Genomic DNA, 15,290 nt, shown 5'->3' on the forward strand with positions numbered 1-15,290 from the left:
CAGATTAGGACAGAGGCCCATGGGAACAGAGCAGGGACAGGGCCTGGGAGGACGGGGCTGGGGACGGAGACAGGGCCTGGGAGACGGGGCAGGGACAGAGTCAGAGCCTGGGAGGACGGGGCCGGGGACGGAGTCAGGGCCTGGGAGGACGTGGGCGGGGACGGAGACAGGTCCTGGGAGGACGGGGCGGGGACGGAGACAGGGCCTGGGAGGACGGGGCGGGGACGGAGACAGGGCCTGGGAGGACGGGGCGGGGACGGAGACAGGGCCTGGGAGGACGGGGCGGGGACGGAGACAGGGCCTGGGAGGACGGGGCGGGGAAGGAGACAGGGCCTGGGAGAACGGGGCTAGAGACAGAACCTGCAGGAATGGGGTGGGTATGGAGAGAGAACCACGAGGCGGGGACAGACTTTGTCCCTGTGTCATTCTCTATTAACAGTACCCTTGCACCATAGGACTGGAGACTAGAAATGCCTAATCTGGGTCTGCTTCGACACCTACCTTAGAGCTTTACAGATTTCACAGAAATAAGCTTCGACTACGTCTATAAACACTTATACAGAACCAGCTATTTCAGGGCCCACCCAGGGAGAGTTTTTTTTTTTCTTTTTTAATAAAATATGATTCTTACCAGCTCCAGCTTCATTATGTGTACACAGTCTCGTCAAGGATATGTGTAGGAGCCCCTAACAGCTTGGTAAAGCTATCAAGAGTGTTGGCTTTGAACGGTGGTCCTGCCACCTCCAGTAATAGAACAACATGAATATATATTCCCAGCTTAGATAATGCAGATAAATATTGTTAAAACAGAAGTGAAATACACACTCTTGTTTCAAGAACTTCTCCAGGACTTGCAGCTCCTCTGGTTTCCACTGTCCTGCATTCTCCGGGGTCACCTTCAGCTGTAAAGTCTGATTGGTGCTAGGATTCAAGGCGACACGACACGTTCAGGGCATCTGTCTTGACATTATTACACCTGGTTCACTGGAGTTTATAAGCTGCAGCTGGAAAGAGAAGATTAGTGATGTGAGCCAACACGAGACAGAGGTACCACTAGCCTTCCCTGTTCAGTCCGCAGTGTCCTAAAGTGGCCAAAAGCAGGGAATAGCTCTCTGTGGAACTATTTCATTAATTATCTCAGATCGGTCAGTAAGGTCTCCCTGCTCACTTTCAGTCAAATGGAAAGATGACAGAATTAGACAGTAACAAATAGCGGGATCCAAGAACAAAGGAAAACAAAGTTAAAAAAATATTTTAAAACACATAGATAAAAAAAATAACAAATAAAAGCACCAAGTCACCCAGCTATTCCTTATTCTTTACAACACATCTGAACTAATTCAGCCTGGAACCACAGAAATGTTTGTGAAAGGCAATTTTCAGAGCCATTTACACATTTTACTAGTGGTCTGAAAATTGTCCTTCCTAAACACAATTAAAAATGCGTGTGATCTTCTGTAATGCATTCATTTTTAGCTGCATTCAGAAGAAGTATTCTCAGGGCAAGGAGCGAGATGGACATTTGGATGTATATGTCGCATTTTCAACTCTATGGACATCACCTTCCATAGAAAACGTATCTTCACAGAAAGCACAAACCCAAGAAAAGCATCAAAGTGAAAGTACACCTGCACATTCCCTTCTAAAACCAATGCATCGCCGAGTCTGTGAAACGTAGGGTTACCATATTTGCCATGATAAAAAACAGAGGACACCCCATCATGCTCCCTGTCACACCATGCCACACCCCTGCATGACAGTGTCACCTTGACCCCCCCCCCCCCAAGAAAGCAAGATTCTCTCCCTCTCCTCCTATGTATGTCCCCTTCCCAATCTTTTTTCCAGCCTCCCTCCACTTGCCTTTTTTTATAGCTCACTCCATCCACATCCCCTTCCCTCCCACACCTCATCGTGCCTGATGATCGTGGTCTTTTCGGGGCAGGAAAGAGCCCGCCCTCTTTCCTGCCCGGCACTGCTGCAGACCTCTCGCTCCCAGAGCCGCTTCAAATGGCTGCTGAGAGTTCAAGAAGAGCCTTGAAAGACTTCTGTGGAAGTCTCGCAAGACCGATGCTTGAATTCTCAGCAGCCATTCTGAAGAGGCGCCACGAGTGAGGTCTGTGGAAGCGCCGGGCAGGAAAGAGGGGGCTCTTTTCTGCCCGAAGAGGCCACTAGACCACCAGGGCATGACGATAAGATACAGGAGGGAAGGAGAGGATAGGACACCCTGAGACCCACTCGCTCGCTCATCCGCAAGCCAGTACCTGGACAAACGGGCAAGCTGGCAAAAACCCGCCCAGATGTCTCGCGATGTCCTCAAAAAGAGGACATGTCTGGGTAAAACCAGATGTATGGTAACCCTACAGAAATAGATCCGTGGACTTTGTTCCAGGAAGGACAGTTTACAATTGTGTAGGCAATATTCTGACAAAATAATAATAATGAAAGGCAATGAGAAGAATGATTTGGTGACTGATGTACTATAAGCAAGGACAGTTGTACACTGGGATTTCACAGTTCCTAAGAGAATTCCTAAAACTAAATGAACAGAACTAGTATGATATCAAGATCTAAACACACAGCTCACAAAGCAGCATGTCAGCAAGATGCACATGCGTCTGCTAACATGCAGTAACACCCCCCCCCCCCCCAAGATGGGCAGTTCTAGCCTCTGTGACCACTGCCATCTCAATAAGAGTGGAGCCACACGTGCCAGTGGATGAGGACAGTGTGCTGGCTTCATTGACCCCTTGCAGCTGAATTGCTATGGGCAGGTTCTGGTGTGAGAATTGGCAGGGGGTGATGTCAGGTAACACGGCTGAGGTGCTGTAGGGGAGCAGCAGTGTTTAAGAGTCTGCGGGGAAGGTAGTAGGTCGCATTAAGAACAACTGACCGGTATAGAGTACAGTACTGATTTTCAGAGATGGCTGAAGTTGCTGCCGCTCAGCCAAGGATGATCACTAACACAGACAGACTTGGTGGGAGACAGGGAAGGATGGACAAAGAAATGGCTTAAGATAAAGTAAGCTAACACACCATTCTACTGGTGAGGGAATTTCCCCTCCTCCTCTGTGCCCAAGAGGGCTGCTAGAGTCAGAAGGCCAAACGCTGAGCAACAGTACTGGACAATCAACAAACTTGTTAAACTAAAACTGGCAGGGCGAGAGGGAAGCGACCACTTCCTACAAGCCCTTCTTGAACACTTCCTTTGGCGTTGCTCAGCACAGCGCGGTACGTGGGACAAGAACTTGGGAACTAGTATGTCAGTGTAACTAACAAAAAAAAAAAAAGGCAAAAAATGGTGCACACCTCTAATGTAACATAAGAAAACAACTTATTTTTATAAATATATAACCATGAAAAACAATTTCTATACCAGTGCTTCCAAACCTTTACCCAGTATTGACCCCATTTTAACAACTACAAACTTGCATGTTCCAAATGATGGAACCAACTAGGAAACCTTCACCCCTCTTCCCTTTTCACCTCCCCCTACTTATCCTAAGGTGAAGGTAGCAGCAGTCAGAATAGGGTCCCCCTGTGCCCTCACAGACCCCAATACTCTGCCTGGGTTCCAGTCTAAGAGGAAGCCTACGTAGAAGGGGACAGGACCTGTGAACATTAACTGACTCACAGATCTCATGCTGACGGCAAAAAGTGAAGCAGTCCCATTCTGGGACCCCGTTTGGAGTGCCGACTCATTACAGTTTGGGAACCACAGCTCTGTACATTAAACAGCACTACTTTACTCTTACAAGTTGCTAACGTACCCCAATCTTTGGAGCTCAAAGCGATTTACATCATTAACTACTAATGCAATCCTTACTATCTCCATTAGCATTTGATCTCGCTTCTGACACATATCCATGTGGAAAGCTTTACATTAATACACACTGCTGCAGACCCAGACTCCCTGTGACATCAGGACTGCGGGGAGAAGCCTGTACCGTTTCCTGCTGGATTATCCTCTGCAGATGCCGTCTCATGTTAACCGATCCCAGGAACCTCTCGAGTGGTGAGCAGAGGTAGCTACCCGCTAGTGCTGGCGTTAATCCAGGCGTAGGGGAGGGCAGCAACAGAATATGCAAGGCACTGTGGGTCAGGATGGTGGGGATGGACGCCGCCCAGGACCGCTGAGGTAGTTTACGAGGTGGTGGCATGTTAGTGGGCATCATTTGGGAACCTGTCCAAAATGAAAACAGAGCATCTCAAAATGTCTTCTCCCACATAAACAGGACATCACATTTACTCTACTCTCTAATCCATATTATCTGTCGGGATTCCAATGGAAACGAATGCATAACTTCCACACATAGTAACATATAGTAAATGATGGCAGAAAAAGACCTGCACGGTCCATCCAGTCTGCCCAACAAGACAACTCATGTGTGCTACTTTTTGTGTATACCCTACTTTGATTTGTACCTATGCTCTTCAGGGCACAGACCGTATAAGTCTGCCCAGCACTATCCCTGTCTCCCACCACCGGCTCTGGCACAGACCGTATAAGTCTGCCCAGCATTATCCTCGCCTCCCAACCACCAGCCCCGCCTCCAAACCACCGGCTCTGGCACAGACCATATAAGTCTGCCCAGCACTATCCCCGCCTCCCACCACCGGCTCTGGCACAGACCGTATAAGTCTGCCCAGCACTATCCCCATCTCCCACCACCGACTCTGGCACAGACCGTATAAGTCTGCCCAGCACTATCCCTGCCTCCCACCACTGGCTCTGGCACAGACCATATAAGTCTGCCCAGCACTATCCCTGCCTCCCACCACCGGCTCTGGCACAGACCATATAAGTCTGCCCAGCACTATCCCCGCCTCCCACCACCGGCTCTGGCACAGACCATATAAGTCTGCCCCGCACTATCCCCGCCTCCCAACCTCCAGCCCCGCCTCCCACTACCGGCTCTGCCATCCAATCTCGGTTAAGTCCTGAGGATCCATTCCTTCTGAACAGGATTCCTTTATGTTTATCCCACGCATGTTTGAATTCCGTTACCGTTGCCTACAGTCATCAGATTACTGAAGCAACCAAATGTTTATAGATTCTCTTTTTTTGTTCTACGCTCCATTTCCTCAGGTTCCCTTCGGAGGAGCTGCAGAGCTAGCCTGGCAAATCACACGACTAACTTATTTGTTGACTAATCTTTGAAGGCAGAACCGTCATAAAATTATACTGCTTTGTCACCCTCTGATCACCCTTCCATTTCTCACTCCACCCTCTTCCTGTCAGACTGTTATTGGAATGATTTGTTTCACTTAGATATTGACATTTTGCCAACATTTATTCATTTCTGATCTGAATAAGGTGGTATTGCCTTTGAAAGCTAACCAAATCAGTCCAATAAAAAGACATCACTATTTTATTTTCTTGGTTTTATTTCTATTTATTACGAGCTGCCTAAAACCCATAAACCTGGAAACCCGGCAGACCAATCATATCTGGTACTGGCACACTCACAAAGGAAATTATTTATTTTTTTGTTATTTTTGTTATATTTGTACCCCGCGCTTTCCCACTCATGGCCACTCCTCCACTGTTGCTACTATTGGAGATTCTACATGGAATGCTGCTATTCCACTAGCAACATTCCATGTAGAAGTCGGCCCTTGCAGATCACCAATGTGGCCGCGCAGGCTTCTGCGAGTCTGACGTCCTGCACGTACGTGCAGGACGTCAGACTCACAGAAACAGAAGCCTGCGCAGCCTTCTACATGGAATGTTGCTAGTGGAATAGCAACATTCCATGTAGAATCTCCAATAGTAGCAACATTCCATGTAGAATCTCCAATAGTATCTATTTTATTTTTGTTACATTTGTACCCGCGCTTTCCCACTCATGGCGGCTCAATGCGGCTTACATGGGGCAATGGAGGGTTAAGTGACTTGCCCAGAGTCACAAGGAGCAGCCTGTGCCTGAAGTGGGAATCCAATTCAGTTCCTCAGTTCCCCAGGACCAAAGTCACCACCCTAACCACTAGGCCACTCCTCCACTCCACTGGACTTATAGAGGGGAATCGTAAACCCTTCAAGCAAGACACGACAGACTTTCTGAACAAACTGGAAAACATCAAGCAGGTCACAATGGATCTAGAATCACTATTTGAGGAAAGTCCTATTACAGGTTTTACTGTGGATTCCACATACTAACATGAAATCAGGTACTTATCAAGACAAGTAAAAAGACCTAACTTCTATTTGCTGAATGTCTTGTTCTCCTGTAGAGTTTACATCCTAGTCTGAAGACTAAAGGCAACCTTCCATACCTGCAGGTGACTGTACGCCAGAATGTTGTCCTCAGACAAGTTTCATGTACCAACCTGAAACTCTTCACACACTAGCCAAAAAACAAAAGGCAAATTTTCATAACTGCAGGTGAATACATTCCTGCTGATTCCTCATGTACCCCACACACAAAAAAGTAGACACAATGAACACCATAAAACTACTCTAGGCCTCTAACACACTAACACTAATTAACACAACAGGAGCCACACCACAAGAAACCACAACATTATACCCATACTGTACAACCAACACCACACCCAGATACACCACCGTCCAACCAAGGTAAAAATAGATTCAAACAAAAGAAAGAACTCACCCATGAGCCAAACACAGCAGACAACAAAAATGGGAGCAAAACTAAACAACAAGAAAAATAATCCGACAACTAACAAAAATCCTCCACAACCTCGATTACAGAAGAAAATCACCAATCAATTCAAGTGGGATACATCAATGCCAGAATCAGTAGTGACTAAAACAGAAACCATAAAAGATTGGATTACGGAGGAAGACCTCAAACTAGTATTCATTAATGAAAAGCATGAATTCACAACATGTAGATCCTATAATCGTAGACCTATGCCCCCCAGGATTCAAAACGTTACACTGGACCAGAAAGGAAAAAAAAAGGGGGGGCATCGCCTTAATCTACCAATCCCACTTCACAACAGAAGCCATTGCCGAACCCATAACACTGGAACTCGAAATTGCCTCAATCAGGATAAAAAAACAAATCACTACTTAACCATCTATGCTGCATCACATTCCACAGACCCCTGGGAAACTGGAGAGATACCCAGACATACCTAATGGACCTCTTATCAAACACATGCATAGCGAACCCAAACGTACTGGTAATAGGAGACATTAACCTACACTTAGAATATCTAAACACAAATGGAACAGAGTGCAATGAATTTCTTCAACTGTGGAATTCAAATGGCCACAGATGACCTCAACCCACGTAAAAGGTTACACACTATTCCTCCTGGCGTACAAGTTCTCATCAGACCAGAACTTCAAAATTTTAAAAAAATCAAAAATGGATATAAACTCCCTGGTCTGATTACTCCAGACTAAATATGACCCTCTACTGGAAGAAGAAGGGAACACATCAAACACAAAACCGAACGTCATATAAAAACCAGAGGGAAAGTCGACACTACAAAATTCTGGCAAACTATGTATGAAAATCAATGATCCTCTCCTACCAACACCATAGAATTCCTCACAGAATGGGACAAAAGATGCACTAACGATCCTAGACAAAATAGTATCCATATGAACCAAAACTTCACAAAACACAATCCTTAGTACAACAAAGAACTGAAAGAACTAAAAACAAAATGCTGAAGACATGAACGAGCCTGGAGAAAAAATAAAAACGAACAAAAATCACTTGGAAAGAAACACAAAAGAAGTACAAATACAGAATTAGACAAGCTAAAAAGGAAAGTCTATAAATAACGAAAAGGTTCCGATTATAAGGACACGAAGAAACTATACAAACTAATGAACAACCTACTAGACATTAAATCAGTGACTACAACGAACACAGACTTACCACTTGCAGATGAACTGGCCACATTTTTTGAAGAAAAAAGTCATCAATTTTACGCAGAAATCTACCTCAGGAAGACACCAACCTTGAAACCTTCATAGAAGAACTAGACCCACACCCTGGAGAAACACCAGCAAACCAAAACCTGGACAATTTTCACACAACTTTCTGCTGAGAAGTAGCTAACATGATTAGAAAGCTCTCCTCCACTCACTGTTCACCAGACACATGTCCCAACTTTATTATGAAAACACCCTCCACTCATTTCATTGCAGATCTCACCTCCCACCTGAACTTCATCCTCCCTCTGGATAAGGGAAACATACTACTCACACCTACAACAAACCCCCCACCTGGTTTTGTTGGAGGCAATTTGTGAAGAGTAGGTGTGACTAAGCTTCTGCTGTGACAGCGGAAGATTCCACGAGGTCTGTCCTCCTGCCTGAGGAGTTGAAAGCTCACAGATAAGACTTGTTCTGCCATTATTTCTGATTATCCCTAACTTAGAGCTGTGGTTTTTGGGCATTTCTGGGGCATTTCAATACAGCTCTAGAGATAGGTTACAGCAAACACATTCCCACAGGTCTTAACCTGACCTGTATGGCTTTCGAAAGCTAGGCCAAAAAATGTATTGTTTGTCCAATAAAACATGTCAACTTTCTTGTTTTGTTTCTATTATTATCTTTAAAGTAGACTAACATGACAACCATGCTAGTTTGTCCTTTTGTGGGTATCGTGGTCCTCTGTCTACCAGGCCATTCTCTGTATCAAGGTCAGCCACAGCTAATCGTAACAACACAATACAGATGCAGTGCATATGAGCTCTTGCTGCTTAATCTAATACACTAATAAAACTTCCTGAGCCCATTCGCCAAGCCCCCTCCCTGCCCATCTTCAAATCTTTGCTCAAGCCCACCTCTTCAATGTCGCCTTCGGCACCTAACCCTTATGCCTCTATTCAGGAAACCCTAGACTGTCCCAATTTGACTGACTGTACACTTGTCCTTTAGATTGTAAGCTCCTTGAGCAGGGACTGTCCTTCTCTGTTAAACTGTACACGCTGCATAACCCTAGTAGCGCTTTAGAAATGTTAAGTAGTAGTAATTCATCTAGATACTTCAGTCTTCAAAATATGCCACTAATAATCTACTATACAACAAAAGTTACCATTTTCAGGGGGAAAAAAAAAAACATGTTTCATGTAACCAAGTGTACCACTCACAAGAAAACAGTCCTTATGGAAAAACTGCAGCATTTATTGAAGGACCTAACACAGACCATGTTTCGTCTGTGTCAGAGGTCTATAAAACATGAAACATAAAAACAAAAAAACATAAACCCTCACAAATTATATACATAAATATAATTTAAATATCAAAACAAATAGCATGGATAAGAACTATAACAAATACACACTATTACAATAATGCAAATAAAGAAATACATAAATGGAGGACAATGAAAAAGACACATACACCACCCTCAACCAATGGCACAGTCTGAGTGACTTGCAGATCTAATGGCCAAACCCCAAATTAATGAATAGCTACAAAATGTCTGCAATTGTGTACAGTTATAAGGCACATTAGGTTTTTGCATAACTTTTGCATTGTTGATTGTCCTGCATTTGAAGGTTTGCTGAGTGGATGTAAATATGTCTTTACAAAACGGAATTTTATTTACTGCTGAATTAAAATAGTAATAGATAGCTTGCATTATGACCAGTGTCCAACGTACAATGTTTTGTTTGTTTTCTATAAGCATTGTTTTTATTATTTATTTTTTACTGTTGAATGATTGTTCAATATATAAATGGAGTTGTGTGTATGTTTTTTATCTTTTTTTCAGTTAAGTTCTCTTCCATATGCTTTCTTTTTGTTTTAGGTTGCAAAATCAACTTGTTCAAAACTACTTTAATTATAAAATATTTGTCCTATGTTGCTCCTTGTTCCTTTCATGTTTCATTTCATAGCTGTTCTTTTCATTTTGATTTGTTGATAAATTCATTTGCCATTGAATCTTGAAGTCACCCAGACTGTGCCATTGGTAAATGGTATTGTCTCTCTTTACCCCCCCCCCCGCCCCCTGTGCTAGAGGCTCCTGGTGCAGTAATGCCGACACGACCCATTCGAACTGAATGAGCTGTCTCAGCATTACCATGTGGCTCTGTAAAAAGGGGAGTTAGTTTGTTTACTTATATTTACTTGTCTCCATTTATGATTGTACATTTTTTTAAATATTTTGATTATTGTTAATGCAAAGGGGTTTTTTTTTTTAAGACTGTGCTTTTATCCATGCTATTTAAGTTTTGATATGTAAATTATATTTACGTATATAATTTATATGAGGTTTTCTGTTTCATGTTTTATAGACCCCTGACACGAGCCGTTAGGTGAAACGCAATCCATTGTCACATCCTTCAAAATATTTGCAGTTTTCAATAGTTGTTTGTCTTCTGTGATTGTGCTGCTGATTCCTGCTCTTTGTTGGCCTTCTGTAATGAAAAGCCATCTTTCAGTCATGAGGTACATTACAGAAAATACAAACACTGATTTCTAGGATAAAGAACCTACTTGATCCGCCCGCGGAGAATGAGAAACATCAGGGACTGGAGAATGAAGGGACGGGTTGGCGGGTGACATTCCAGCAAGCGTGCTGCTGGTGAGGGGCCTGACAGCTGGGGAGACCCTGGCCAAGTTCCTGCACGCTGGCTAGGTGGACATCATTGTGTACGTGAACTGGGGTCTATGGTACCTGGCAAGTTTAAAAATGAAGTTTAACCAATGGTAGTTCAGAGGCAGCCAAAGTCAGAGAATGTTGTCAAAGACAGACACTCAAACCACACACTGGAAAGACTATGACAAGAGTGACAGGACTCAGTGTGGCCCAAGTTTGAACCTGGAGGTTTTCATGAAATGCTTTAAGCCTTCACAGCATCTGACCAACAGCTGCAGCTCTTCTCTGGGACCTGTACGTTACTGCAGCCTACTCGGACTTGCGCTGAGCGTTGGGGGTTTTCCAGCAGCTCAGTAGACAGTCTCAGGTCAGCTGTTCTGGTTAAAGCTGAAGTTTCCAAAGCTAGATATTGATTCCCAAAAGTACCTGGTACTGTTCATTCCCCATGCTGTATCACCAGACAGACGCAACCCTCTTAATTTTCTGGTTAGTACAAAACCAAGTAAACTACAACTAATAGTATCTGTTTATAATAGGGTCTATCTGTGGAAGATCAGCTTCATTGCACTGGGCTCGAAACCTGAATAAGAACACTTCAGCTATTGCACAGGCTCAGAGGTCTGTTTTCATTTAACCTACATTAAACAGAGCAACGAGAGAATGGAGTCTGCCTGTGCTGGTCAAGCAGTAGCCAAATATACAAAAATTCTACCATGGTGGGCTAGCAAAGTTGGCTGTTTGACCCATGCTGATTCCCAGAGAAGAGGGGGAAGGAGTCGGGCCAAAGGCTGCAGGGGAGGGAGCTCTGAGGGCACCACTAGTGAGCTGGCTGCATGCCAAATTCCCTGAGACAGAGGAGAGATAAATTAAGAAGAGCAGTCAGAACCCCTTCTCCATGCACAGCAAAGCAGCCAGGTATAAAAATCAATGGCTGTACCCCGTGACCTCTCATTTTGAGGTTCAGACTGAAGTGAATCCACATGTTAAACTCCACAAAGGAGAAATTAGTTCTTACCTGTTAATTTGCTTTCCTTAGTCCCTCTGGACCGGCTCAGAAAATTAACTGATGGGCTGTGCAAGCCTTCCGGCAGGTGGAGACTAAGAACTCTGACTCTCAGGAGAGCCAATAAAAGTGTGACACCCCGAGGGCTTTTAGAGTACCCCCATGGCCTCAGCTTCTGCTGACTAACAATTCTCGTTTTGTTTTATCTGGCTGCACTCAAGATCAGCTTAGTTTAAGAAACAGAGCTGCTTTGCTCGTTTCTGCTTTTTTTTTTTTTTAAAACAAGAAAGCAAGGTGGCTTGTCTCTCCCAGAACACCCTTCCCACGAAGGGACTAAAGTGAGTGCAATTTGGCTCTAGCAAGGAGGCTGTCGTCTGCACTAATAACCAAAACGGGAGGGAGTTTGTGGGGGGCAGAGACAACGGCCACCCGAGTGTGACACACCCGAGGCTTTTAGAGTTCCCCCCGTGAGCCTCAGCCTCTGCTGCTAACAATTCTTGGTTTGTTTGTTTTTTTTAACGCCGGTGCCACAGAAGAAAGGAGAAAACACTAAAGATATACCGTATTTTTCGGGACTATAAGACGCACTTTTTTTCCCCCCAAATTTGGGAGGAAAATGGGGGGTGCGTCTTATAGTCCGAAGGTAGCGATTTCCCTCCCCCCGAGTTCGGGATCGCCCTCCCCCCCGGCCCTGTCACCACTTCTCCCTACTCACGTCACGCGATCTTCCCTGGTGGTCTAGTGACATCGGGCAGGAAAGAGCCCCCTCTTTCCTGCCCAGCGCGCTGCTCTCCGTCCTCCTGTATGCAGCCTGACGGTCTCCGGCGAGATTCAAAATGGCCGCCGAGACTTCAATTCTCAGCGGCCATTTTGAATCTCGCCGAAACAGTCAGGCTGCATACAGGAGGACGGAGAGCAGCACACTGGGCAGGAAAGAGGGGCTCTTTCCTGCCCCAACGTCACTAGACCACCAGGGAAGATCGCGTGACGTGAGTAGGGAGAAATGGTGACAGGGCCGGGGGGAGGGCGATCCGGAACTCGGACAAGACGCACCGGACGCACCTAGGTTTTAGAGGGGAAAAAGGAAAAATTTTTTTTCCTATTTCCCTCCTCTAAAACCTAGGTGCGTCTTATAGTCCGAAAAATACGGTAATTGGTTTTTTTTTGGTTTAAAGAAAGGGAGAGATTATAGACAGAAAGAGAAAAGAAAAAAATAAAAGACTGAAGGGCTCACCACCTTCCACCTGCTGGAGCCTGAGAAACTGAATCTATCTCTAACTATCCAGGACTCTTATGGTTCTCACAAGAGTCAGAGCTCTCAGTCTCCACCTGCTGGAAAGGCGTGCACAACCCATCAGTCATTTTCTGGCCAGTCCAGAGGGACGCTAAGGAACTAGTTATGTTTATGGCTATGAAATTCTTACATAGAAACAGAAAAAAATGTAAACACATAAAGACCATTTAGCCTATCCAGTTTGCCCATACCATGCCATCTTCTCTCCCTGTCACTCCCTTAGAGATCCTAAGTATGTTCTCCTAAGCCGTCTTGAATTCAGATACTATTTTCATCTCCACCACTTCCACCGAGAGGCCGTTCCACAAATTCACCATCCTTTCCATGAAAGAAATATTAAATTTTAGGTTTACTTCCGAGTTCTACCCCTTCCACCTTCATCCTATTCCCCCGCATTCAAGAGGGGGCATAGACTATATGATACCCTGTTCACATTTCACACAAAAAAAAAACCAATACTACAGGCAAATATTACATATAAATGTCATTTATAATCAAACTAAAGGAATAATTTATTAAGGCTTCTCTTCCACTCTGTCTCAAGTGCTTTTTCATGAAAGGGCTGGTATAGGACTTAGAGAACACAAATAAGATGTTTAAAATATATATATATATATTCCAGTCTACATTGAAACAAGCTTTAGAAGAGGTGCACACTTGTTTCCAGTTGTTGCATGGGCTGGGAAAGCTCTTACCTGGAGACTGGGAATACATAATGGAGGGAAAGGGGTCACTGTGTTGTGATAAGATGTAGGCGGTGATGTCAGAGGATACGCGCCGGCTGTTCCCAGACTGCTTCGCAAACTGCTTGAAATGCAAAGAGCTTATTATAAGTGACAGAAAATTTCAATCCTGAATTAATAGGCCAAGCGTTTATAGTCAAACTACAGAAACCTTTGTAAAACCTTATTACCCCCATCACCCTTTCTTCCAATTGCAGACACAAGCAGTCCATATGCAGAGGATTCTCTAATCTTTGCCATGTGACAAGGAAGGCGTGAAGGAGCTAAGCAGCAGCAAGCTTCTCTCTATTCAATGCCTGTTGGCTGGTGAAGGATTTTAAGCCAGGCCTTTGGCTGAAGTAAAGGAACAGGAACACAGGGCCTTCCAAAAGGAAAATACAGGGTATGGCTCAAGGTACCTCAGACTTTCAATCAAGAAGATGAAAGAAAAGGTGACCTGTGTCAAGTGGATATGATCTAGCCATTATTATGCACATTACAAACCTTGTTACATATCCCTAGCTGATCAGATCTGATGAATTAAAGAGACTGAACAATTATTCTGAGATTCATCCAGTGCCATGAGCAGAAGCTTCTGAAAAATTCCTTATGCACATTGGAAGCTCTGGAGGTGGTGGTAAATTATTTTTTTTTTTTGTTACATTTTGTACCCCACGCTTTCCCACTCACGGCAGGCTCAATGCAGCTTACATATTGTATACAGGTACATATTTGTACCTGGGGCAATGGAGGGTTAAGTGACTTGCCCAGAGGCCAGAGTCATAAGGAGCTGCCTGTGCCTGAAGTGGGAATCGAACTCAGTTCCTCAGGACCAATGTCCACCACCCTAACCACTAGGCCACTCCTCCACTGTTGCTACTATTTGAGATTCTACATGGAATGTTGCTATTCCACTAGCAACATTCCATGTACAAGTTGGCCCTTGCAGATCAGCAATGTGGCCGCGCAGGGCTTCTGCTTCTGTGAGTCTGACGTCCTGCACGTACGTGCAGGACGTCAGACTCACAGAAACAGAAGCCTGCGCAGCCTTCTACAAGGAATGTTGCTAGTGGAATAGCAACATTCCATGTAGAATCTCCATAGTAGCAACATTCCATGTAGAATGTCCAATAGTAGCAACATTCCGTGTAGAATCTCCAATAGTATCTATTTTATTTTTGTTACAATTGTACCCTGCGCTTTCCCACTCATGGCAGGCTCAATGCGGCTTACATGGGGCAATGGGGGGTTAAGTGACTTGCCCAGAGTCACAAGGAGCTGCCTGTGCCTGAAGTGGGAATCGAACTCAGTTCCTCAGTTCCCCAGGACCAAAGTCCACCACCTAAGCACTAGGCCACTCCTCCACTCTGATACCCTTGGTGAAGATTCCAGGCCTTCACCAAGGGTATCACTTTTGTTGAGCTCCCTTCTCCCAGTACAAAATGGTTCTCTGTAGTCCTTACCTGCTGCTGTGGCTGCACCTGCTGTTCGGGCTGAAGTTGTGATATCAACGAATCCATCATGTCGCCACCAATAGGAGAGGGAGGGTTGTCATCCTCATTCGCAGAGGGTCTTCGTGCATCCTGATTGCTATCAACAAACGTGTTCAGGAACGTCTGGAAAAAGAAGTCACATGAAGAGTCAAAGAAAGACTTTTCACCCAAAAGGTTGAGAGCTAGGCAGAGAACCCACCACTCTGCCTGTCTGTTCATTCTACCAGGACTAGTGTTCATCTGTTT

General features: G+C 44.8%; 1 protein-coding gene across 1 annotated transcript in view; it reads right to left on the reverse strand.

The window, feature by feature from the left end:
• Positions 1 to 15,290, reverse strand: part of MED14 (mediator complex subunit 14) — a 157,993-nt gene that overhangs the window by 12,538 nt on the left and 130,165 nt on the right. The window contains 11 exon segments of the mRNA XM_030202340.1: positions 632 to 664; positions 667 to 741; positions 822 to 1,004; positions 3,945 to 4,186; positions 10,435 to 10,503; positions 10,506 to 10,615; positions 11,251 to 11,377; positions 12,780 to 12,803; positions 13,542 to 13,610; positions 14,395 to 14,398; positions 15,033 to 15,167. Coding sequence (XP_030058200.1) covers positions 632 to 664; positions 667 to 741; positions 822 to 1,004; positions 3,945 to 4,186; positions 10,435 to 10,503; positions 10,506 to 10,615; positions 11,251 to 11,377; positions 12,780 to 12,803; positions 13,542 to 13,610; positions 14,395 to 14,398; positions 15,033 to 15,167 — 1,071 coding nt within the window.

The sequence above is a fragment of the Microcaecilia unicolor genome, chromosome 4 (genome assembly GCF_901765095.1).
Source record: "Microcaecilia unicolor chromosome 4, aMicUni1.1, whole genome shotgun sequence".
Lineage (NCBI taxonomy): Eukaryota > Metazoa > Chordata > Amphibia > Gymnophiona > Siphonopidae > Microcaecilia > Microcaecilia unicolor.